Genomic DNA, 27,186 nt, shown 5'->3' with positions numbered 1-27,186 from the left:
TGGGTCAATTCACCTTGAGGCTATCGACTGATTTATATGGTGGTCAAATCAGTATCAAACATTTAAACGTGGGCAATCTCACGGCTTATCCTAGTCTTTTAAATCCTTGCATATAATAAAAAATATCAAATTATCTTACCAATCAAATTTATGCATATGGAACAAATATTGGAAATGGTTAGGACGAGAGTTTAAAATATCATTTCAAAATTTCTAATCATAATGGAATGAAGTAGTGTTTCTATAATTTTTTACTTTAAACTTACTTTCCCCATTTGTGTTCGGTTGAAACATAACCAGTGAGATAATTGTGGGGTCCTCTATTATATAAACTCAAATATTATTGTTGATGTGGTAAATGTTGGATCATAATTCATGAGAGATGAAACGTCTTCTATACATATGTATATGTATAGACACCCTCTTAAATATATGATATTAGATTAAGACACAAAAGTCAAATTATTTGTCTGACTCTGATGTGGTTGTATCTTTTATTTTTAAGGATGTTTATTGTATTTCAACAGCTAGCTATAAACATTCGAAAGACTTAACATAACTCAAGGATAAAGGATGATTTACACCCCCTGCCAGAAAAAAACCCCTCAAGGATGCAACTTTTTTTTTTTTTTTTTTTTTTAATATATTCTAATGTTTTCAATAAAAAGAAAAATGATAGATTTTCATTAAGATCACAGTGAATAAGAATTTGTTCATTGTGTGCCCTTAAGCCCACTCAATGGTTTTTGGGAGGTGGGAGGTGGGAGGTGGGAGGTGGGAGAGATAGGATCTCCAACCCTTGGATTGCAAGGTGAACCTCACAGTGCAACAGAGGAAAACTTAAAGGAAAAAAAAAAAAAAACTCATCCTATATTTCTATAGATTAGGATTAGGTTAACATATAAAGATAAAATTCTCAATCCATTTTCGATTTGTTGATAGCAATAAAATGAGATTGACAACAACCCTAAGAAGTTTGCCTCCAATGGAAACAACCAGAAACAATCTCTCACACGTGGTTCGAAGTAATGGACATGAAACGTTCCAAGGTCTACGCGAGGTGCCGTGACACAATTAAATGATCTTATCCAAATTGACGTGGAACATCAGTGATGACTCATAATTTTCTTTTTTCAAGAATTGGGAATGAGAAGGAAAAACAAAAAAAAATCTCCACGTTTGAATGGAGAACCAAAAATTTATTATTGGCGGCCTTCAGTGTGTTCAAATTTCCTCATCCATGGTTATGCTACTACTGTTTCGGGGAAAGAACCAGAGTGTGGTTGTGGCCGTGACTGTGGGCCTGTGGCTGTGGCTGAGCGTCTAGTGTTCAAAGGGTAAAAGAAACACAAGTCAAAATTTAAGTTCAATGGCCCCATCTCTTTGAGCTTCCCAGGTATCGCACTTGGCACCACCAAGAACCACGAGTTTCAGAAAAAAGAACCAGATGAATCGCTTTAGCACGTACCTATATGACACGTAAGCCCAGCGTTTCCTGGTCTCACTTTCTTCTTCTTTTTCACTTATCCACTTACTCGATCAAACCAACTACAAGTAAAACATCACAGCATCAGCCATCACATCGCATCAGACATAAAAGGAAAGGATCAATGGTGCCACATCATCATCATGATCTTGATCTTTATCGTTATCATGTACGAATACGAGTCAAAATAAATAGATGTGGTCATGTGGTGCAACCAAGTGGAAGATGAGTCAGCTTATAATGAAATTACTTTCGGATAAGATTATGTGAGCAGGTGACATTTGCCTCCTACAACAACGACTGCCTCGTGTCACCTATTAGCTACACACATAGGGAATCGGAATCGCCGTTCAAGTCCGAACGATTCCCACAGATTCTGACCGATTCTTATAAATTTAGATCAAAATTGTTCAGTGCAAATTAATTGCTTGGAGAAGTTCTACTCTCTGATTAATCAATAGGGTCCCGCGATGGTTTAAGATACCGGAAAAATTTACTAAAAAAGAAAGAAAGAAAAAATACCGGAATGGGTCATTGGTCGGTCATGGATCCAAATCTTAATCTGGATTGACCAATATCGAATAGAAATACCTTTGGAAATTATTAAAATAAATAAAATCAATTTTGACCTTATTACCCTTCCTCCGTAACTATCTACCGTATGATATTGAGTCTATTGACCAAGAATCAAGATCAAACAGAATTATTTACTTAAAAAAAAAAAAATAAACAGAATCATACGAATCCAATGCGATTCCTCAAACCGTGGGCCAGAGGCAAATCCTACCGGTTTTTCCTTTTCTTTTGAGTTGAAATTTTATGCGGCCCTTTGATTTTAAGGTAGGTGCAGCGAAGGACTCATAGGGCAGTTTCTTTGGCACTTTCTTCTGAATTTTAGATTATTTGTGCTGAGATATTCCCCTTAATAATAGTAGTTTTATTTAAATTTGACTGGTTTACCAAGTATACACAATTGTTGCCCAATAAAAAGGGGGAAGCAAGCACTTTCTAGATGTTGTTGGGTGGTTCCCAAGTCTTGGTATGTAGAGAGCTAAAATGACAACCTCATCCTTATGAATATGATTTGAATAATTAGTATTCAATCTTTCACATTAATTTGCAAATGTTTGATCTTGATATATGGCTGATATCGTGTTAATTCAACGTTACAGATCAAAGGTAAAAACGTCAAAAAATTTGTTTGAAAACTAAAACAGAGGTATTTCTATCCAATATGGGTGATATGATGCCAATCCCTTCCAATACCATAATGGTTTTGAAAAATCAATACCTATTCCGATGTCATTGTGAAAATCATATGCAGATGAGCATCAACTGGTTAGGAGCCTATTGGGATGCTTGCCCAAATACTCTTAATCGTCTGATACTCATTGTATCTCACCACTCACTGAAGAGGATATAGACTCATTCTAAAACCATGTTGATGAATTAAAAAAAAAACACATCCCTATTAATGCCCCAATGGACCCTTCATTGGCCCACCTTTCTCCCAATAAGTATAAACAACTGTTTTTTTCTTCCTGAAAAGTATAAACAACTTCCCTAACAGCCGAAAGGTTCAAGTCTCCGCACAATTTCAAGTGGGCCAGCACTCCATAGACACATAATATCAGGAAGGACTAAAGGTTCAAGAATTGCCACGTGGCAATAGTAACGTCAGGGATATATAGTTACCCAAAATGAAAGAAGAGAGGTGGGCTCCACACCGTTTTCACTGTGTACTAAATAGGCGGAGGGGATCCCGAGCAGATCGAAACTGATCATCTCATCTCTTCTCTTCTCTTCCCGTCTTCTGGTAGTCTATACTCATTAAGTCCAACTCCTCTAGCGAATAAGAAGAAACGGAATCTTCTGGTCCAACGACGAAAGGAGAAATACCGGACAAAACAAACCAACTCACATACCAGTCATAATACACTTTGGAATTTCTTCTTCTTCTTCCTCCTCTCTTATTTATTATAAGAAGTAGAGACTCAGTCAGAGACTCCTTCCAGCTTTAAACTCCGAAGCAGATAGTCTATGAAGCAGTGAGTTTCAGTACTAGTAGGGTTTCGTCACTTCCATGGCATTGTCATAAACTATGGCGGCAAGTTCCAGAGACATTGCAACTGCTCCATTTGGCCTTAAACTCCGTAGGTTTGATGTTTCTCCTCTGTATCTCCAAAGTTTGGATTTCGGAAAGAGGAGAAGCAGCTGCAGAGTTGGTCATGGGGATCGACTGAGTCGAATCACGATCAGCTGTTGCTCTGACTCGGTCTCTCCCATTCGTACAGACTCCGAATCGGACGATAGCGCTGTGGCTTGGCGGTTTCAGACTAAGAAAAGTTCTTGTAGAATCCGAGTCCAAGCGATACCTGCATTGCCCTTTGCTTCGCCAAGGTATTGTTCCTCATCTTCTTCTTAAAGTCCTATTCAAAATGGCTAAAAAGCTAATTCAGTGGATTAGTTGTTCTTGCCTATATTCATAAGTGAAACTATATTCTAAGTTAGTTCTGAGCGAAAGCTTTGATTTTTGGTTTAATTTCCGTACGATGGCCGACTCAGAAAATCATTCATATGGAAGTAGGAATCAAATTTAAAAGTTTGATTTATGGGGCGAGCTACAATGTTCCCGTTATCACACCTAGATCATACAGGCACCTGGAGCTGATTTAAGTGCTTGAACTAGCTCTTCCTTTTATGGAGTGTAGGTGGTTTTGGTGATTCTTGGTCTTGAATTTATGTGTCTGGACACAGGTCTCACCTCTACCTATCTTAACAAGCCCTCTTTTTTCCTTTTTCTGTTTTTGTTGGATGGTGATATTGAAAATGGCTTTGAAGATAGAAATCAACTTCAGAGTTTAAAACTTATGTTGGCTAATTAAGGTTGTGGATTTAGACACATTTTCCCTCTAGCGCTTCACTGTTCTTACTTTAGCTTTTGGATGGACCAACCGAAGCACTGACCCCCTGCTCTAGTTGTTAGTTCTATCTATCTTGCCCTTATCTGGGAAAATATGAACTGAAGTATCTTATCTGGGAAAATATGATCTGAAGTATCTTATGTTGTTTGAGTTTCCATTGCTGCAGGCCTCGGGGTGCTTCAAAACTAGAAGAATTCTATCCACGGTGTAGTTCAGGAAACTGTGCTCCACAGTCTCGTGATACTCCACCCAAAAGAGGTAGACTACAATGGCCAATCATCTTAATTGCAGCTTGTATCTGGATCTGTAATTCTTTTTCAATGATAGCCCCCGTAGTTGTTTAGTGTTTCTATTTTGTTATATTCAGATAAATTCATGTCATCTTTAATGATGGCCTTTCTTGATTTCTCTTATTGAATCTTATTTTGCCTCTGAATAGATTGTTGTATTTACTAATTCTTCCACTTTAGATACCGGCATCGCAAATGAGAAGGACTGGGGCATCGACTTGTTAAATGAGAACATTAATGAGTCTGGCACAAATGAAGATGGAAGTACTTGGTACCGAGAAAGTGGTGTCGAGCTTGGGGAAAATGGATACAGATGCCGGTGGACAAAGATGGGCGGTCAAAGCGAAGATGGTTCCTCAGAATGGAAAGAGACGGTATATATTTTCTTTCCCATTAAATCCAACCTTGTTGTTTATGAAATTGAGCTCTATTTATCAATTGGAGTGCCAAAGATTATGTAAAATAAAAGAGATCTGTGGGCAAGGATTTTAAGGTAATTGTTTTATTGTTTCGATGATTTTCCCTCGGTGATATACCTTTCTTATTTGCATGCGCTCTCCATCACATTGTCAGAACAGAAAAATATATTGGAAGCATAGAAATGGAAATATTTTGGTACAGGAAGCCAAGCTGGGATCGGATATATAATTTTTGTTAGGTTCAGCTGCCATAGTTGTGCGGAATCCACAAACCCTTCCTCCCAACAGTCACAATTTCATTGAATATGTTCATGAATTCATTCGAGACTTGAATAAAACTCAGATTTGAGAAGAATATGAAGAGATTCGATTAGCCCCGATCCAAAAAATTGTTAACTTATAGTGGAAAAGAAATACATTACCTGTTGATCCAACCCTGGGATATATATATATATTTTTTTTCATTATTTTGGGACTCAGTTGATTGTTTGTCTTTGTTAGTTTGTTACAATATGTGTCCAACATACAAGTCAACTCAGTGAGCCTATTCCTGACCTTTATTTGAAAAGGAACCAAAAAAACCCTACTTTATGGTAAATGATTCAGTCATTTACCCATTAGAGTTGGTTCACAACCATTAAACATTGAGAAATTGAATAGAAGTATAGAACAACAACAACAACTCAGCCTTTTCCCAATTCAATGGGGTCAGCCATTGTATAGAAAGAGATAACTCTACAATGTCTGTGCTAAGACTGAAAATGTTTATGTTCCTTCTCTATACTAGATTTCATTATCAAGAATATATCATTGATTATGAGCGTCCATATCACTCTGTATCATCCACTATCACAATTGCATGATACTGAAGATCATCATTTCTTTTCATCAACATTGTTGAGCTATAGATGATTAGTTAATATATCTTTGCTAATTTCAGTTTTTCTTGTGCTGTACCTTATAAACTTGCAATTTGTGGATGATGCATGAGAATACTGCTTGTTTTATTATGGATGTGAAAACATGATATTCTGTTCTTGAAATGTTATGAATGGTAATACTAGTGTCTCTCTTTCAGCAACTTGTGTTTCAGAACTTACAAATGTGCATACATTTTTCAAAGCTTAGATGACCTGGACTATTATCAAATTAACACTTTCTTTTCAAACCCTCACAAATGAAACCCGTTCTCAGTTTCTGTTGTAAGAATCAATCCACATTAAAGTTTATATTATACTATCCTGATACTTTTCTTTGGTGTTGCTTGTATAACCTCAACAATTATCTGCAGTGAATGCATCTAATTTCCTTTTGATTTCATTGACAGTGGTGGGAGAAGAGTGACTGGAGAGGATACAAAGAGCTAGGTATATATGTGTATTATTTCCTTTCTAGAACGAGAAAATATTCTTATTACCTTGATGTTTATGAAGATATGATGGTGATTGTTGCCCACACTAGTCAATTAAAATTGCTGCAGCATTTTAAAACCTGCTTCTATGAATCCAAATACTTATGCCAGGTTGTCATTCGAGTCGTGCCTTGAGAGTTTTTTGTCAACTTTTTTTCTTTTTAATTAATGTTTTCCCCTTTTATTTGAGATCCATTTGTTTTGGCATATAATATGTGAAATAAAAAGGGGAAAAAACCTAAATGATAGCTTTTGGTATCTGTGTCATTGGAAGTGCTCATTTTTGTTAGTATTGATATTTCATAGGTGTAGAGAAATCTGGGAAAAATGCTGAGGGCGATTCATGGTGGGAAACATGGCAAGAGGTTCTTCATCAAGATGAATGGAGGTACAATTTAAACAAGAACTCCTTTAATGATGCAGGTATGCATAACAGAGTCAAATTTGTCTGACCATTAAATATTAGGATATGGGACTTCAATGTTATGGATCCACTTTCTGTGTATGAGTATATGTAAATATCCTAAGCCATGATTATATGCAATTTCCAATAAGAAAGCAGTCTAGTAATCTAGGTGCATTCATTATTTGCATCCAAAACAAAAATATCTACCAACAAAAGTATATTGTGAACTTGCTACATAACATCAGCACTTAAATATAGTATATGCTAGAAAACCTTGGAAGTCAGAAGGAGGATCCAATACATATCCCATATCCATTCGCTGTCTTACAATGTTTTACATGGATATTTTAGGTAGAATGAAGGGGTCCAGGTATCACAGGAAGAACCATTATTGAGTTGAGATACCGACCTTAGATCATTTATGGCATATTAGTGTTGTATATCCTTTTTATATATTCTGTTACGACAAGCTTTAATTGAAAAATATCTTGATGTATAGTTTCCTATTGTCATTGATTCAGAAATTGTTTTGTGGCAATACCAATTCAAGTCTTTCTCTAATTGCGATGTTATAATTCATAACAACTACTGTTTGGTTTTGTGTATTCTTCTGTTTCTGATGTGTGGCCAGCTTGTCAACTACACCCATTGTATAACAGCTTCCTTACATTCAGTGTGCCCCTCTTATTTTCATAAAGTGTAACGTATAAAACACCAGTCATGTATATTGAAACCCTTCTAGATCAAACACCATCATTTCCATTGGGGTCATTCAAACTAAGCAGACAAACATGGAAAACTGAAGCTCCCCTTAAAGTTTATGCCATCTATTATGAGATATGTTTCTCATATAAGTTATAAACAGAAGTGTTGCAGGAAAAAAATAAATATTTTGAATAATTTATTTTAATGAAAATTTCTCCATGTGTGACTAGTGAATACTAAGATGTTGGCTTTTAATTGTGCTGAAACACATCCTATTGCATGGTTAAGTTCTTTGTTTATTACGAATATATTTGTGAAATTATATGCTTGTTCTGCTTTCAAACTTCAGTAATCTGGCGAGGATAGAGAGGAGCGCACAGAAACAAGCAACATCGGGCACGGAAAATGCTGGATGGTATGAGAAATGGTGAGAAAACTCTTAAGTTCAACCTGAATCATATTTTAAATAAAATTAAAAATTTCAACTGTTATGCTCTCTCTCTCTCTCTCTCTCTCTCTCTCTCTCTCTCTCTGTGTGTGCTTGTTCCTGTCTCTTCATTAAAAATAAATTATTCTTCCTGTCAGGTGGGAGAAGTACGACGCAAAAGGTTGGACAGAGAAAGGGGCACATAAATATGGTAGACTCAATGAACAGTCATGGTGGGAAAAGTGGGGAGAGCACTATGATGGAAAAGGATCCGTCCTAAAATGGTTTTTATGACTTCTGTCCTCTCCTACTTAATGTACTTTGTGCTATTTTTTTTTCCTACAGGTCTAATTTTTATGTTAAGGTCAACTGAAAATAGTGTTCCAAGTGTTCAGGATTACCTCCTAAGGAAACAATTCTGATTTTGATCCTGACGCTGATTACATCCAAAATTGAAGTACATTGATAACTTCTTCTTTTTTTCTTACCAAAGTCACTGTAATTTTTAGATGGCTTGAGTTAATTTTTGACCAATTATATTGAGATAGTTTCTGTTTCAGTACCTGTTGAGACAGCATTATTGATGGGTTTCCAGAAGCCTAAGGAACTAGATTTCAGAAACTCAGATGAAACCAGTGTTATCAATTTGGCCGAATAATTCGCGAATTATTCGGCCGAACCGAATTTTTACGAATTTTATCAAAAACTCTGACCGAATCCGAATTAAAAATAAAATTCGGTAAAATTCGCGATTTTTTCAAAAGCAAATATAAAACGCGAATAATTCGGACCGAATCCGAATTAAACCGAATTATTCGGTCCACTTAAATAGTATTTTAAAAAAAAAACCAAAAATAAAAAATAAAAAAATAATAAAAAATAATAAAAAAACCCAATAAGCTTTTTTGACCGAATCCTTAAATTAATCAACCGAATTATTCCGAATAATTCTCCGCCCGAATAATTGCCGAATCCGAATTTGCTAACTATGGATGAAACTAGAACACCGTGAATATATAAAAGATCAGATTCAAGAACATTCAATTATTTTGAATGAGAATATCAGGTGGGCACACAATTCTGGTCATAGGTCTGATTTATAGCCAGTAATGATTCCACAAAAGATGAAACTGATCCAACAGTTGGATCTGGACTTATAAAGGAATTCTACAGAGGGTAGAACTCTTGATTTGAGTTTCCATATCAATGAATTGATCTCTGATATTAAAGGAAGTCAAAAACATATTAAATGAATGATTACAGCAATAAAACCAAGCAGTAACAATAGGCCAAAACCAGATTTAAGAGCAAACTATATTCTGCCCTGAGGATTGGAACAGAATTAATAAGTAACCTGGTTGCAGCATTAAGAAGTTCTGAAACCAAGAAATCCTTTGGAATAGTATTTTTATGACTTTTTATGAAGTATAACTCCAGAAACCAGGATTGAACTCAGAATAGTATCTGATTATTAAACTTGAAGTCTGAGTTGAATTCTCAGTAGTCTTAAACCAGAAACAGGGATTCAGATATATAGTATAAGCAGAAATTCAAGGAACAAAACTGACTTGTTTGCAGAGATTAAGCAGTGAAGAAGGAGATTAGAAGAGGAGGATATGACTAGGCTTCTCACCTGACCTTGCGGAGTCCCACCAGCGGTATTGGAGTCTCACCGTTAGAGTACTTGCGTCCCACAAAAAGAGCAGCAAAAAGCCATTTCATTCATTAAAAAAAAAAAAAAAAAAAAAAATCTTCGGGGGCTCCATGGTCTTGCATGATTTCATCCTTTAAATAGAAACTATAATTGTACTTATAATAGGAAAGGAAAGTGTACTTGAAATAGGAAAGAAAAAAAAATGGAAATTAGATCCATAATAGGAACATATGTCCCTTATAACAAATACTCTATCTAAACTAATTAGAATAGGTGTTCCACATGATTAACACTCTATCCAAAGTAGTAATGGGAATTCTATTTAGGCAAGACTCTGTCATATCCTTAATTCAAGGATATTAAACTAATAAAGTAAATCTTGTATTCCTACCTCTTACCCGTAAGGCCATTATTCAAGATTCAAAATATCGGGTTTCAACCTTTGGGAAGACCAAAATTTCGGTCGAAATCTGAGAAATTTTGAGGAAACCAGTGAAACCCGGTCGGTGGAAACTTTGGTTTCGACCGCCAAAATGTGTTTTTCCTTCTGCCTAGTTTTTTTTTATCTACATCTTATTTTAGACATTTCTAACCCATTCACATAATTTGTTTCATAGAAAAAAAAAATAAAAAATAAAAAAAACCTAAAGTCATACTTGTGGTGTTGAATAAAGGTTGCTAATGTACGTTGAGTTTTTGACTGAAAATATACTACACAAGTATATATATATATATATATATATAAGGTTTCTTTTTTTTTTTTTTTGGTAAATTCACTCTTTTGTTAATTAAGTACATATATAAGTTACTAACTAAAAATGTGAAATACATGATTAAAAGTTTAAAACAAACAAAACATAATGTAAAGGATCCAAAATAAATAATAATATGACAAAATTGTGAGATATCTCCCTAGTCAACACTCAACACTCAATACTCAAAAGTGAACACCCAACAGTCAATTTGAAGTAGTATCCAAATATATTCTATAAAAAAAATGATGTTTGGAGAAGATGGGATTTGCCTTCTTAGCCCAAACTCCTTGTCTTAGGTAGATTTGCTATGAATGTGTAAGATCCAAGCTTTGATTGAAGATTTAATTGCACAGGGGCATCTTGAATGTTTTCACAAGTTTCTCACTTCATAGAGAAGAAATACATGGAGAAGGTCGAAATTTTGAAATAAGAAGGCTTGGTTTTCCATTTAAGAATATTTTATAAAGGATGGTTTGACCCATTGGTCCACTCGAAAATTGTGGGAATTTTGGTCAATATTGGTTGAAACCAATGACTTTAAAAGTCACATGGTATTTAGTATCAGAGTCCTGGGATACGGTGGAAATGTGGGAAATTTCTATGGTATCGGTCGAAACCTTGAACATTCCATGATTTAGGTCCATTAGAGTATAGACCTCAGCACAACGATAAGGCTGCTCCATTGCGACCTAGTGGTCACGGGTTCAAGTTGGGAAACAGCCTCTTTTCGAAGTGCGGTCAAGGCTGCTCACATTATGACCCTCCCTAGAACCTCACAGTGGTGGGAGCCTAGTGCACTGGGTACACCAGTATTATTATTATTTATTTATTTATTTTTTTGGATGAATAAAAAACATATAAAAGAAAAGAAAATAATACAACACTATAATGGCTAGCCAAGAGCTAGAGCCAAAAGAGGCCAAACAAGAGAAATGGGCTAAACCCTAGAAAGCGAACTCAAATCAGAGGAAGGACAAACATAACAAAATGGAGATACACTAAAACCAGGGGAGGGGAAATGAGAAGCAGGTTCCAATAATAGGCTAGTTGCAGAGAATTCTATATAATCTCAAAAACAATGGCATCTCCAATCTGCTTAATAGACCGCGAAGAGGAAGTCCATCTTCTTTTGTTTCTTTCCCACCAAATCTGATGGATCGATGGGGGTTCCAAAAGCACCAAAATTTTTCATTACGGCAATGAAAAAGGATTTTTTAATGGAAAGCAGGGGTATTTCTGCGCCCCTTTTTTATTTTTTTATTTTTATTAATTTTTTTTTTAAGTGGTCTATTTCAAAGAAAACCATTGGACCAAAGGCTCAACATAGATAACCCAACCCAAGGCTCATTTTTCATTTCCACTAAAATAAGCCCAATTATGTGTTTTACTCCATCAATAATGTTGGCCTGAATCACTTAAATATGCCTGAAATTGAAATAGTGGCACCTCCTACAAGCTATGAATACCATGGTTGAATGTAGTGAAGTTGCAGTTAGTAACTACATAGAGCCATAGGTATGCATGCTGGCTGGAATCTGATGAGATAGATTTGTAGTGACTACCATGTATAACCTCTCCCAAAAGTGAAAATAAATTACAGAAAATTACATTCCTATTCTAACACACTTGTAAATAGTGCACAATAGATTATTAGAATTTTATGGGTATATCTATATTTCTAATTTAATGTGTGAAATTAAAAGTATTCTACTAGTACTGTGAACTGTGTAAGGGTGCTACTCAGGTCTACCTAAGAGAAATTCAGGTTTAAATTTGAACTACATCAGGCTGAGCCTTCGAAAAATTGAGATTTGTTCAAACTAGCTTGGCCCAAATTGTACCTCTGAGATTTGGTATGCTGTAAGAGTGTAGAACTTCATCAGCTGTTAATGTTGCATGGTTTTATGATGATATCCTGTGTCACAACATAAATACATAATCAGTCCTTTACAACATAAATGGTAGCAGTATTAGTTTGCTTCTTTTGTGACATCATGTTAATTTGCACTACTACTTTCCATATTGAAGGCATTGCATACAAATGCTCATTTCTCTAAGAACAGTATTCCTCCTCAAGAAAGCTTCATTTTTTCCTTTGGCTGGGGGGGGGGGGGAGGCGGGAGGGGAGGATCTAACTTCAACCTGAAAAGTTCTAATAGAAAACTAAAACAGCAGGATCATAGCCATAGTAAACAGAACTAGAATAGGGAAAGTTTCTTTAACTTCAGACGAACAAAGCAGAATAGGCCAAGATTACAGTTGAAGGGTTTGTTCTTCTAACAGAACTGACTGCAGAGTCTGATCTGATTTTGGCAGCAGAATATTGATTTTCTGGACTGCTAATAGTGGTGAAAAAAGTTGGAGAAATTTACCAAAAAATTTCAGGAAACAAAATAACATGTTAAGTTGGTCACAGTTTCAAAACTTGGAGATAGCCTCTTCTACAAAGCAGAGGGTAAGGCTGCGTACATTCGTCCCTCCCAGACCTTGCAGTAGCAGGAGCCTTGTGCACTGGGTTGCTCTTTAACACAATCTCAGAGGGTATACATCAGAAGCTACTGTATAAAATCTGAGGGCACATCAAATAATATTTGTACGACTTTGCAACAGCCACAGAAACAGAACATTAGAAAAAAAACACAGGGTATAGAAATTGAGAGGATCTGAACTTTGATCTTGATAGGAAAAAAAAGAGATATATTGAAGAGATAACGGGGCTACAAATCCACCAAGCACACTACTGAATCCACAGCAGCAACTACTGAATCCACAAAGCAAAACTTCAGACAAACTATAAGCTATATTTCATAAATTTGTGTCGGAATGGTCGGTAGCTACACACATATATGTAGACTCTCAAAATCTAACTTCTAACTGGAATTAGTCTAAACCAACTAGTAATCATCAAACTATCTACTTAATTGACCATTAAAAGAATTAAAACAACTCCTATTTTAACTAGGACTCCAACTTAAACTAACTAAAAGTGAATCCCGTATCCCTAATTCCTACCCTTATTTTAGGGCCTCTAAAATTTTCCATTTCATGAAAACCCATTGGGCCAAAGGCCTAACATGTATAAAACCCAATCCAAGGCTTATTTCCATAAAATAGCCCATTTATGTGATTTTCCTGCATCATTAACAACTCTGCCTTATTCCAACTAAATGGGAACGGCTACATGGATCCGATCAAAGACAACAAAGGGAAAAGCAAAAGTAAAAGGGAAGGAACACAACATAAATAATCAGTAAAATCTCACCTTAATGGGGTCGGCTACATGGATTCTTGTCCTCCAATCAGTTCTATTCGAGGTCCTACTTCGGGTAAGACTTAAACTATGCATGTCTTTCCTCACTACTTCTATGGTCATTTTAGGTCTGCCCCTAGTTCTTTTAGGGGTTTAGCTCGTGCCAAATCCTTCTTTTAGCTCCTTCAATCTAAATCAATTCACTCCTTACCGGTGCATCCCTAGGCATTGTTGAACATGGCCATACCACCTCAAACGGTTTTCTCGGAGCTTACTATGAATCAGGAAACTCCGAAATCAGCTATAATATGGTCATCCATTTCTTTATCCTTCCTAGTTTTGCTACACATCCATCTCAGCATCCTTATCTCTACTACATATAGATTATCGATCTGACACTTCTTAACTGCCCAATATTTTGCCACGTACATCATAGCCAATCTAGCAACTGTCCTATAGAACTTTCCTTTAAAATTTAAAGGAATACAGTAATATAACACTCCAGACTTATCTCTCCACTTCATCCATTTAATTTTAATCCTCTATATCACATACTTTTTTTTAAGATTGACCCTAGATAGCTAAAATGATTACTTTGTGGTACCTCTCTCCTCAGTCTTTGCCATTTCATTTTCTATCTTATCGTGACTAAAGTTACACATCATATATTCCGTCTTTGTTCTACTTATCTTAAAACCTCGAGGTTCTCCATAACTTCAGTTTAGCGTTAATCATAGCTTTTGTCTCATCCACCAAAACAGTATGATCATCAAAGAGCATTCACCATAGAACCTCGTCTTGAATGTTCTTGGTTAAATCATCCATAATAACTGCAAACAAATAGGGCTTAAACAGATCCTTGATGTAGCCCAATTGTAACTAGGAATTCACTTTGCCCTCCCATTGTTCTCAAACTAGTCACCACACCGGCATACATATCTTTAATAAAATCTACATATACACTCAATACCCTTCTCTTCTCTTCTTTAATACATGCCAAATTAGCTCTTTAGGAACTCTGTCATAGGATTTTTAAAGTATAATGATCATATGAAGATCCTTCTTGTAGGATCTAAATCTTTCCAGGAGTCCCCTTGAGTAAGTAAATAGCTTGTGACTTGGATCTACCTGGCATAAAATCAAATTGGTTATTGGAGATAGTAGTTTCTCTTCTCTGGTGGGCTTTAAGTTTCAACAACCTTCCCCCGCAATTTCAGGGCCTGGCATCTTGCCTATTTTCATCTTTCTTAGGTCTTCTTTAACCTTAGTCATTCTTACCTTTTGTACATATTTATGGCATGTAATGGAGTAGTGTATTCTTCTGGCTATTATTACTCAAAATGTTTCCATTTAGTAGAACAAAGAAGTAATCATTGTTATTTTGGACTTTTATCGTAGATAATAAGTGTCAAGGTATTACTTTTAGTTATTTGAAGGTTTTCTTGATACTCAAGTTTCATAATTCAACCCCAAAGGGTAGCTCAGTTGGAAAATACCAACTTCTGACAAAGAGGTCAAGAGTTCAACTCTCCTTGTGGCTTACCTATAAAACACTTAGGTAAACCCCAAGCAGGTAGCAGAGTTGGCAAAGGACCTTCACCTTAGGAAGAGTGTGGTTTTGAGTTCGACTCCTTTATATCCTTGGGGCCACTCACATAGGGATGTTTAGTGCTCTTCACTGCTTTCGGTGAAAGTTGAATGGTTTGTTATACACACAGTGTACATTGTGTTATAATTGTTGTCACACACACAATTAGCAACATCTCATCAAATCAACTATGTTGCTCATGTATTTCTCTCTCCCTGTTAACGATAATTGCAAAGGTCTAAATTGAAATAAATGTAGAGGTAGAGGATGCTTACAACCCATGTCTAAGATACCCAGAGATGTTGGGTGATGTCCAGAGATATCCTAGAAATGCCTCGAGTTTACTGGAACCTCTAACAGCTGCTGCAACCCGAACTTGACAGTGTCTTAAACACCATGCAATGGGTGTGTACTATAGACACACTCTCTCTCTCTCTCTCCTATTTTTCTTTCCTTTCCTCCTTTGTAGAAGCTCAAAATTGCTTTAGTAATGGCACAGAGCATAGGTCTTGTGGACTCTCTCTCTTCTTTTCTTTTCCTTCCTTTTTCTTTGCTTTAATGCTTGGGCATTGAGTCACAACAACCAGCCCCAATCTCCATTATGGAATACTAAACATTCACTTGATGATAATGTTTCTTATTCAATGCATACAAGATAGAAGGGGAAACCCTCTCCTTTCTTTACTTCTCTTTTCCTTGCTTCTTCCTTTATCTTTGTTTCTTCCTCTATAGAAGCTCACCATAGCTTCAATAATGGCACAATATTTCTTTTCGTTCCTCTCGTCTTTTCCCTTTCTTTTTCATGGTTACCACCAATAGAGGTTGCTCTCCGCTACCGATACGATATCCTCCGATACGTATCGTAAATTTAGCCGACTGATACGATACATGGAATTTTTAAAATCCTTTCGTATCGATATATATCCTACGATACATACCGATACACACCAATACACACCGATACGATACGATACGCTCCGATGCGTACTGATACTCTATGAAAATTTTAAAATCGAGGTGAAATGTACGTTTCAATATGTATCGGTACGTATCGGTGAGTATTAGTATGTATCGACTGGTACATACCGATATGATATGATACGATATGTACCGATACAGTGTGCTACGGTCATATAATGGCCAAGATGGGTCATTTTTCATAAAAACACGATTTTTTGAGGGGTTTTTGAAAATTGTTGCCAGCCATATTTCTCTCTAACTAAAGTGGAAATCAAAGTTGGGAACAAGGATTTTACATTGATAGGACAACTACAAACCTTGAATTCTTAGTGCGATACCCTCAATTTAGTGTTTATGCATAATACATGTTATCAATAGCTTTTTTAACAAAAAATTTATGCAAAAGTGTTTAAGAAAGTGTTTCCTATGCATTTATGTGCGTATCTTTAGCGTATCTCCTATACGTTACGATACCCTCTAATACGTATTTTAATTTTGGCCGACCAATATGGCGACCGATACTGATACTTTAATCCTTGGCCCTAGTTTCCAGTAGCTTCACACACCTCTAATGGTGGTTGTGAACTCAAGTGCAAGAGGATGAATGTCTTTCCATCTAACCTATGCCTTCCACGAGCTTCAACTTGATATTTTGGCCATCTGTACAAAACCGCACTCAATTTTCTTACTTCAAGAGTATAGAGTTCGGAGAGATGAAGATTTTGCAATTTGGTACACCAAAGCGAAGTTTAAATGACTAAGACATGGTCATTCAAAGTTGGGCCAAAGAGAGTCCTTAAAAAAGAATCTTCAGACCTTGTATGGTGTTCTTGCGCAACACCCAAGCATTGGAGAGCCTTGTGGACGTCAAATCTATTAGCTTAAAAATCGGAATGTGTTATTAAGTTGTGGCTGTTAGATGTGCATCACTTGTGACAAGTAGCTTGTCACCACAAAAAGTAAAGGGACACCTTTCGAACAACCATTGGCGAGAAAAGGAATCTACCATCTTGATCGTCCGCTATACAAAAACGTGGGAGGACTGAGATTTACTTGAGTCAATAAAATAACATTGGTTGCATGTCCCCACTAAATTCTAAATTGATTCAGTGCATCAATATGTACCAATAATTTCACCTCAAACCCAATTAATGAACCCACATTGGAATCTTCAAACTTAAATCACAAAGCTACAAAGAAAAACCTTGTGGAACTAGAGAACCAAAAGCACATTAAATGGCTACTTTGAAATGTCTCATAAAGACAAAATAGGTGGACACATGGCGGCCTATCCAAGCCTTAGCCAATTTTCTCAGTGTTAGAGCCACATTGTCTAAGACGTGGTTGGCTAAGACTGTATTGTTATGTCTCAATTGACAACAATTCCAAAGGGGCAGATTGTTGTACACACAGTGTACATTGTGTTGTCATTGTTGTCAACACAGTACAATTTGAGTCAGCAAAGCGACATAGCTGGCAGCGTGACATGACAGTGATTACATTGATATGGGAGAGGATGAGAAGGATATTGGAAGAGCCCTTTTCCCTATGGGGAAGATTCGAAATTAAGAGAAGAGAATGGATAACAGTTTTTGAGTTATGATGGTGATGTTTGTTAATAGGCCACATAGTGTCTGATGAGTCGTACAAGTTTCCACACTAGCAGCGGCTTCATTAGTGTTTTTGGAGGGTCTATCAACTGAGATGGGTTTCAATCTATTGATGAGTATTGTAGCTCATCGAGTCTTCTCCGAAGTGCAACTGGAATCATGTAATTCCAAGTTCAAATGGTAAAGTTATAGCGATCTCATTTGGTCTATTAAAATTAAGGGTATTTAAGACAATCTCAATTATCAGTTAGGAATTTGCTGATGTGGACAATTTATATTGGTACTACTCATTGTCACGAACACGTGGTTGCAAACAACACTCAAATCAGAGCTAAGACAAAGAAGTTATGGCTAAGATACCTTTTCGGGTGTTCTGGTTGGTTGAAGCACTATTTAATAGTCCATTGTCATATACCAAAGCAAAAGTAGGAGAATCGTAGCCATTGGATCGGCGTTAAAGACTAAGATTCTCTTCATAAGTTTGAGTTCAAATTCAAAAAGTGATTTGAAGTTTAAAATAAAGAAGGGAGAGAAAATTGGCTAAGGCTTGGATAGCCTGCCATGTGTCCACCTATTTTGTCTCTATGAGACATTTCAAAATGGCCATTTAATGTGATTTTGGTTCTCCAACGTTCCACGGGGTGTTTCTTTGTAGTTTTGTGCTTTAATTTTGAAGATTCCAGTGTGGGTTTATTAATTGGGTTTGAGGTGAAGTTATTGGTACATGTTGATGCACTGAATCAATTCAGAAAGTTAGTGGGCGACCTGCAATCAATGTTGCTTTATTGACTTAAGTAAATCTCAGCTCTCCCACATTTTTATGTATCGAACGGTCAAGATGGTAGATTCCCTCTCTAGCCAATTCAAAAAGTTAGTAGGGGACATGCAATCAATGTTTCTTTATTGACACAAGTGAGGTAAATCTCAGCCCTCCCACGTTTTGTGTATCGGACGGTTAAGATGGTAGATTCCCTCTCTAGCCAATGATTGTTTGAAAGGTGTCCCTTTCCATTTTATGGTGACAAGTTGTCTGTCACAAATGATGCACATATAATGACCACAACTTAAAAATACATCCCAGTTTTTAAGCTGACAGATCTAATGGCCACTAGGCTCTTCAGTGCTTGGGTGGTGCGCAAGAACACCATACAAGGTCAATATTATTTTTTGAGGCCTCTCGTTGGCCCAACTTTGAATGACAATAACTTGGACTTTTAAACTCCGTTTTGGGTGAACTGAGTTGCAGAATCTTCATCTCTCTGAGCTCTACACGCATGAATCAAGAAAATAAAGCAGATGTGGCGGAAAAATCAAGTTGAAGCTCGTGGAAGTCCTAGGGTTTGATGGAAAGATATTCATCTTCTTGCACTTGAGTTTACAGCCTCCATTAGAGGTGTTTGAAGCTAGGGCAGCAACCTCCATTGGTGGTAGCCAAGAAAAGAATGAGAAGGAGAGAGGAAGGAGGAGGAAAAGAGAAGTAAAGAGAGGAGAGTGTTCTCCCTTCTATCTTGAATGCATGGAATGAGAAACATTCTCATCAAGTGAATGTTGGTACTCCATTAATGGAGTTCGGGCCCTTGTTGTTGTGAGTTAATGCCCAAGAGTTAAAGCAAAGAAGGAGGGAAAGGGACTTCTGCAGAGAAAGAAAGAAGAGAAAAGAAAAGAAATATTGTGCCATTATTGAAGTCACGGTGAGCTTCTACAAAGAAAGGAAAAGAAGAGAAAGGAAGAAGAAGGGAGAAGAGAAGAAAAGATTAGATATTCAAAATAATTTCTTCATGCTTTCCATGTGAAATTGAGGAGCAATATTAGATATTCAAAATAATGGAGGTTGAGATCAAACAACCATTCTCTAAGGGACCCAACCGAAAGATCTAAGGCTGAGCTTAACCAAAGACAGAGCAGAAGATCTCTATTTGATTACGGTGCACAGATCTAACCTTAGATCTACAACAACTCAGCCTTTTCCCGGCTACATGGAACTGCCTAAGTATAAGATAAGTGGAAATGGGAAAAATGAGGGGAAAAGACACATAAGGAAACAAAACAGTGCAACACCTCTGGGACGTCCCACCTAAACACGGTCGGCAACATGGATCTTTGCCCTCCTAACAGATATGTTTGATGACAAATCTGACATTAGATCTAATGGTTAAAAATAATGGAAAAAAAAAAATCCAAATCTGATGATAGAAGATAACAGAGGTTAATATATGTAATTCTGAAGAAAATAAGAAATAAAAATAGTAAACTTTTGAGGAGTCGATGGTATAGACCATAGTTTTTAAGGCAGTAAGGCGATGGAGGCGTTTGAGGGTTTCGGAGCGCCTTAGCGATAAGGCGGGCATAAAGCGTCGCCTTATTGACTAAAGCGTTCTTGTGTAATTTTTTTATAAAACCAATCTATTTGGCTCTAATCCTAGTTGAATCCTATTACTCATATGTTAAATAAATATTAAAAGTTCATATTCATACCAATGTAAGATATTCATCAAGAAAATAAATCAATAAAGTGAATAAACTAAGTTCATCTTCATCAATAACATATTAACATTAATATAAATACATAATTATGAAACAAAATTATAAATATAAAGAAAAGAAGACAAAAAATACAGGTATTTATTATACTTACCTCTATGATGCCAAAATGAGTGCCTAAGCCCTAAGGTCATCCACTATATTTCTACTCCTGTCAAAAAAGAATGAAGCTCACCGCTGCCGGAGCAAAATGGTCGCCTAGATCAGTGGTTCTTCCTTCTTCCTTGGTCCTTGATTCCTTCTCAAAGCCCTTTCTTAAAACTCTTGACAAAATCCAAACCATGTTTGTGAATTGTGTTTTTGTATTGTTTGTTTTGGTTATTTTTGGTGGAGTAAAGTTGATCCCATACATCTCAAGTGTTAAAAAAATCATACACCTACCAATAAAAAATCTATATTTGGAATCTTCATCAAGTAATTTTAAAATGTGTTTAAAAAAAAAAAAACCATAAGGCGTCACTTCACGTAAGGCGGAGCACTGCCTTACCATTTCTAGACGGCATCAGTGCCAAGGCATTGGTAAGGAGACGCCTTAGCAGCGCCGTAAAAACTATGGTACAAACAATGGACAGAAAATATGATATACAAAGGTGGATATGGATGGGAAGAAATATAAGGGAGAAAAGTAGGAAAGAGAGGAGATCATTCCATGGTTTGTATGGGTCACAAATCAAACTTTGAAGCTGAATTCATGGGGCTTGTGTGGAGTGTCCATAAGGCTATGGAAATTAGGGTCCAAAAATTATGGATCGAACGTGATTCGGTGGCTGTTGTTTTGGCTGTCCAGTTGAGGCAGATTCCATTGTTTGTAATGCAAGAGTGGATCTTCCTTCAGTCTGTTTTTTGGAGATTTCCCATTGTTATAGAGAAGCTAATCCAGTGGCGGATTTCTTAACAAGCATGGGAGGTCCTCTTTTTTTATTGACTTTCCTTTTCACATTAAGGAGGAGATCGCTAGAGACGCATTTTTGTCATCCTAGATATCAGTTCTCTAGATAATTTTTTAGTTTTTCCAGAGCGGGATCTTTCTTGTCAAAGGTGGGAATTTCTTTTGCTCAGTGTTTCTTGTGTTCGTCTAGGTATGCCCAGAGGTTAATCCTGTAATCTGTCATATTTTTTCTTTAATGATATATTACCAAAAAAGGAGGAGATCGTGGGGAAGGGAGAGAAGAAAAGAGAGAAATCTCCAACCATGGCGGAGAGAGAGAGAGAGAGAGAATTCCTTTACCAAATCGAGAGGAGGGATATAGAAAATCCAGCTAGGCCATTGCTAAAGGAAATAAATTGATCCATTAACCGAACTCTATAAATCATGTGGGTGGTTCCATATATATGGAAATAAAAAATATTTAAACTTCCTAATTAGGAGTCTTGAACAATTAAGGATTCCAGAATTGTAGTTCTCCTAAACTAACTCATGGACAAGCAACTAGTCTCCTAACCAACATGGGACCTACCAAACCTTATTCCTTTATTTAATCCCCTGTACCCCTTGAATCCCAACTTTTTTGGCTTATAAAAGAGGTTCATTACATTAATTAGACCCAAAAGTAACAAACCCAAGGGCCATAGAACCCAACCATGGGCCAAAATAAAATATTTCAAGGCCTAATTTGCCCAATTGAACACCCTTAACAACCGAAGGACAGTTCTTTTTTTTTTTGTTGTCAAACTCCTCTCATCCACAATATGTGCCATGTCAGGCACCTTGTTCATGTGAACACAGCTTTATCAGAATCGTTGTTGCATAGCTCTAACAGCTAGTGGGAAACAAGTTCTTTTTTCTCTTTGCATGGCTATGAGAATCCCAGATTGCTAGATATAGTCAAATTGACTAACTCTGTGCTTGGCATTTAAATGCAATCCACTGATTTATTACTAAGCTAATTTCTGCACTGACAAGAAATTTTTATGTTAAACTTCTCTCAGGACAGATAAATGGGCAGAAACTGAATTGGGAACCAAATGGGGAGATAAATGGGAAGAGAAGTTCTTTTCTGGCATGGGTTCGCGCCAAGGGGAGACATGGCATTTATCTCCAGCCGGTGATCGTATGTCCATTTCTCTAATCTTTAGATTATCGCATTTTGATCACATAGACCATGCTAGTAAAACCCAGAAAGAAGAAAGAATTATAGACTATGTTCCTAGTTCTTATGAAGTTCTAATTCGCTGTTTGTGGTTTCATAAATTACAAAGTTCGATTGCTTAAATACTGATCAGGATCCATTTGCAGTAGTTGATATCCATGAATGGAGGTGGAATGTTATTGGTTGTTTGATCTTGGCTTAAGTCATGAAAATGAGAGAGGTAGATAACATAAAGATGAATATTGAGAAAAAGAGAATGAGATCACATTGTTGAGCTTGGTGAGAAGCTGGGATGTTCTCGGACCTGGTTCTTCTCAAGTGCACCAGTGCGTCCAGTGTGTATTGGATGGCTTGCAGCACCCGGGCACTCACCCCTGGGCATCAGATTTGCACTGGTGCACTTGAGAGGATCTCATTCCTGTTTTCTCATGGTGTTTGATAATTTAATGAATCAGAGATTGCAGATCTTGATTTATTTCTTCTTAGGTTAATGACAAATAAGCATGATTCTTCTATGCCTTGAAAACGTTAATTTCATTTATGCATTATCCTTGCAAATACCAAGGGGCTGTTGCTTAGTGCACTGGATAAAAGCTCAGGCTGCCACTATGGACATGCGGATTCAAGTCTGAGGGCACCTACTTCATGCATAAGTGCCAAAGCTTAGGACCACCTCCAGTCCACCCCTCTGGAAACCCTACTAAAGTAGTAGCTGTATCAGATTATTGCCCTTTTATTGTCCGTGTACTACGACGAGGTATACTAAGATGTCAAAATCTAAACACTAGAAACCATTTCAATGTTGTATCCTCCTAACAATGCTTGGCTCATGAAATGTCAAATTGCACAAACGTTTACAGTGGTATGAAAACTGCAAATCTTTTAGGATAATTGTATTTGTTTGTGGTGCTAATCACTATTATTTCTGTTGTTCACTTTTCATTAGTTAATTTTTTTCTTTCATTCATTTGAGATATTTAGTTCTTTTGCATCTATCATTGATAAAATTATTGTGTAATTTGTAGGCTGGACAAGGACATGGGGAGAAGAACACTTCGGAGATGGGTATGCAACTTGAACAGCAAGAATATATTTTCCTGGAATCATTTTTAGAAATATCAAGTAGTTTTGGATTTTTTTCGATCTTCACCCTCGAAATACACTCTCTTAGCAAAACTTAACCAGCTGCAATTTTTTTAAACAGAAAACTAAGAGAAGGTTGCCTTATTGTATCATGTTATATTTCTCATGGACTAAAGTTCCTAAACTGTATGTATCAGGAAAGTACACAAATATGGTAGAAGCACTACAGGTGAAAGTTGGGATATCATTGTGGAGGAGGAAACCTATTATGAGTAAGATCATTTTCTGGATTGGCAGTAAACTTTTTTCATTGAACTTTTATCTAAACCTTTATATAGCGAATTAGACTCAAAAGAGACTGATGTAGACATAGATCAGGATGAACAATTTCTATTTAAGTCCATAAAAGTTCTTTTTCATTCATTCTCCACTGAAACCTACTGAAAATTCAACTTAATATGGCATGAACTTTAATTTGAAAGGGCTGAACCTCATTATGGATGGGCGGATGTTGTTGGTGATTCAACCCAATTGTTAACAATCAAACCACGGGAGAGGCCACCTGGTGTGTTCCCAAATCTTGAGTTTGGATCCTCTTCATCACCTCCACCAGATGACCCAGCAGATACTCCAGATGACCAACCAGATACTTCAGATGACTCACCAGATATTCCTCCCTTCTCTTCACAATGAACAGCTGCTTCTCATGTTCCATTTTTTCTTTCAGGAAATTTAATATTTGTTGAACTCCATTTTTTTATGTTACAAGCCTCCTGTAATGAACTAGTGGAACCAATTGCTTTTCAATTTATTTATTCTTTTCATTATCAACATTTCTGGATTTTGTCTACCATACAGCATTGTTTTAGAAGCTTTACAATGGACTGATGGAATCAAAACATAGCTTCATAGAGTGAAGCTTTGTAAATATTGCCCCCCCCCCTTCATTATTTTTTAATTTTTTGCAAATTATTCACAAGGACCGTATTTTTGGAGTTGAATTTTTCAGCCAATTTTTTGGTGGACTCCGAAAAATTACAAGTTTCCCAAATTTCTGAAAGTATAGAATCTGAAAATTTTCATAATTATTTAGAATATTCCTAAATAATTAGTTCATTGGTTGTAGCATTAGATGCTATATTCACGTAACATTTAGTTCATTGGTTGTAATCCCCATAGAACTAGCCATGTCTCAGAAATAGGTTTTCGCAGTTTTGGTTTGTATATTCATAATGATACCATAGACGCTTTAAGGCATCTAGAAATGTTTTCAGATAATGCTATACAATTACAACTGTTTGTGCTTAATGGATAATGAAACATTCATGCTTTAGCACCAGGTGTGAAGTTTAGTAAAAAAGATAAGATTGGTAGTGACCTAAAAAAGACGTATTGGATTTTTAAGAAATGGTTGGATTGGCCATGTATCAATTTTTAGTCTTATGGTCAATCATTTAAATTTCTATAAAAAAAAAAAAGGTTTAAAGGGGTAGCATAGTTGGTAGGCAACGAACTTGGTACGAGTTGTAAACTCGGACGTCTTGAGTTTGACTGCCACTAGGCACACTTTGGGTCACTCATACGAGGTGTTTAGTGTTCTTTACTGTTTTCAGTGAAAGTTCAATAGTTCTCATTCAACCCTGGTATAACACGATCCATGCGGTTGTGGGGTCAGTATGAACTCACGGGGCTAGTTAGGTCAAAGGCCTAGATACCTGTCATTGGCAAATAAATAAATATATATATATATATATATATATATATATTACTCAATCACCTTAGGTAATCCGTGGGCAGTTAAAAAAATTTTAGTGTTTTATTTTATAATGTGCAAACTCCATTCGGACTAGAACTTGGCATGCAAGAAGATATTGACCTTTCCACAAATTTTCAACACCATACGACTTGCCTTTCCGTGTGTCGAAATTAGGCCTGCCAAGTGCCAACTAGGGATTGCTTCCTAGTTATGCCATACGGAAATTCTGCACCCTAAAATGAATGTTGGTTGGTAGGTGTTAAGTATCCTATCAGCCGTTGAATTAGAATCCAATTGATAGACTTGCATGTATTTTCTTTTCGCATGTCAAAATCCTTATATATATATATATATATATATATATATATATATATATATATATACACACACAATTGAATTAGAATCCAATTGATAGATCCTTATATTTTCTTTTCGCATGTCAAAAGACTTAGCATCTTTCTTAAGAAATTGCTTCAGGAGTGCTTGCTGAAACTGGGCTGAAGATTAAATCAACCTACAAGGGAGGAATAAGTGATCTACCATTCTATACGTTGTGCAGAAGCAAGGGTCAACTTAGCGAGATCTAATAGAAATTCTCTCATCCAGTGAACAAAATGGACTGATTTATTTGTATAGGAAATGTTTCCCGTGGGGGAGTTTGGTTTTTATGCGTAAAAGAAGGTCAATAAGAGTTCACGTGGAAGCACCCACGGAAGTCTCATTTATTTTTTCCAAAGGGATGGGCCAATCTTTTGCCCTTGGTGTCTAGGAGCAGGGGTAAACACCCTTCCCCCCCAAAAAAGAAAAACATTTTTATCACTTTTTTTATGCTTATTATGACGATCAAGACCTGCAAAAATCAGCAATTGATTGATGAGATGTACGGACAAGAGATGGTCATATGAATGTGTTGTGATATTGTGAAGAAAATCCAATCACATGAGGGTCTCTCAAAGAAGTAACATGTATATCAATGACCTAACCCCCCACCAGATCAATGTTCACTTCTTTTTTTTTTTTATTGAACAATCCAATACTTCTTCATTAAAAAAAAAAAAAAGAGAAAACCAACTATTTAAATGGTTTGGACCTCATAGACATTAAAAGATCTAGCTATTATTATTATTATTATTTTATTTTTTTTGGGTATGAAACAAGAAAAGTCTACTAAGAAAGGAAATTTAGTATATTCAAATGAGTTCTAGTGTCATAAAATTTAGACTTTCTATGCATAACAAGGTAAGCAATTTGCTAAAACAAAAACACAAATTCATTAGAGGGCCTGAGACAAAAACTAACCAAAAAAATGTATTTATCAACAAAAAAATAAGGGGGTCGAGCTCTAAGGCCACGAACTTGAGCGGTTATGCAAAGTCAGATTTTGCACATCCATTGAATCACAGCAATTTGCTTAAAAAAAAACAAAAATTCATTAGCGGGCCTGAGACAAAAATTAACCAAAAAAATGTATTTATCAACAAAAAAATAAGGGGTCGAGCTCTAAGGCCACGAACTTGAGCGGTTATGCAAAATCAGATTTTGCACATCCATTGAATCACACCAAACTTCACCCATATCCCATCCTTCTTCTCTAGCCTGCTTCAAACCTTAGAGCAAGCTTTTGGTATCCGCTTCAATATTTTTTCCTACCATCATATTATCTGCACAAAATAATACAAATGTTCCTCTAAAAAAAATACCACTTGCCTATCCTGAAATATTTTGTTTTGGGGTTGGAAAACACCTATACAACTAAAAATAGGGAAATCCATAAAGGAGAGGGGAAAGGGTAGATTGGGCGTCACATCCATTGTTTGAGTTGTCTCAATAG

General features: G+C 36.4%; 1 protein-coding gene across 1 annotated transcript; it reads left to right on the top strand.

Moving 5' to 3' along the window:
* The first annotated feature begins 3,260 nt into the window (after positions 1-3,260).
* On the top strand, positions 3,261-24,432 carry LOC122074084. Its single transcript, XM_042638906.1, has 11 exons — positions 3,261-3,886; positions 4,577-4,668; positions 4,881-5,074; positions 6,447-6,486; positions 6,837-6,918; positions 7,991-8,068; positions 8,227-8,352; positions 22,356-22,477; positions 23,542-23,581; positions 23,797-23,871; positions 24,082-24,432. Exons 1-11 carry the CDS (start codon positions 3,588-3,590, stop codon positions 24,290-24,292), a joined length of 1,359 nt encoding a protein of 452 aa, XP_042494840.1. The 5' UTR covers positions 3,261-3,587; the 3' UTR covers positions 24,293-24,432.
* The last annotated feature ends 2,754 nt before the right edge of the window (positions 24,433-27,186 follow it).

This window comes from Macadamia integrifolia, chromosome 3 (genome assembly GCF_013358625.1).
Source record: "Macadamia integrifolia cultivar HAES 741 chromosome 3, SCU_Mint_v3, whole genome shotgun sequence".
Lineage (NCBI taxonomy): Eukaryota > Viridiplantae > Streptophyta > Magnoliopsida > Proteales > Proteaceae > Macadamia > Macadamia integrifolia.
The sequence above is the reverse complement of the archived record's forward strand: the minus strand, read 5'-3'. Positions and strand labels throughout refer to the sequence as shown.

Coding starts and splice junctions, on each gene's coding strand:
- LOC122074084 (XM_042638906.1), top strand. CDS start 3,588: ATGGCGGCAAGTTCCAGAGACATTGCAACTGCTCCATTTGGCCTTAAA. Junction 5,075..6,446: donor CCTCAGAATGGAAAGAGACG/GTATATATTTTC, acceptor TTTCATTGACAG/TGGTGGGAGAAGAGTGACTG. Junction 8,353..22,355: donor AAAGGATCCGTCCTAAAATG/GTTTTTATGACT, acceptor AACTTCTCTCAG/GACAGATAAATGGGCAGAAA.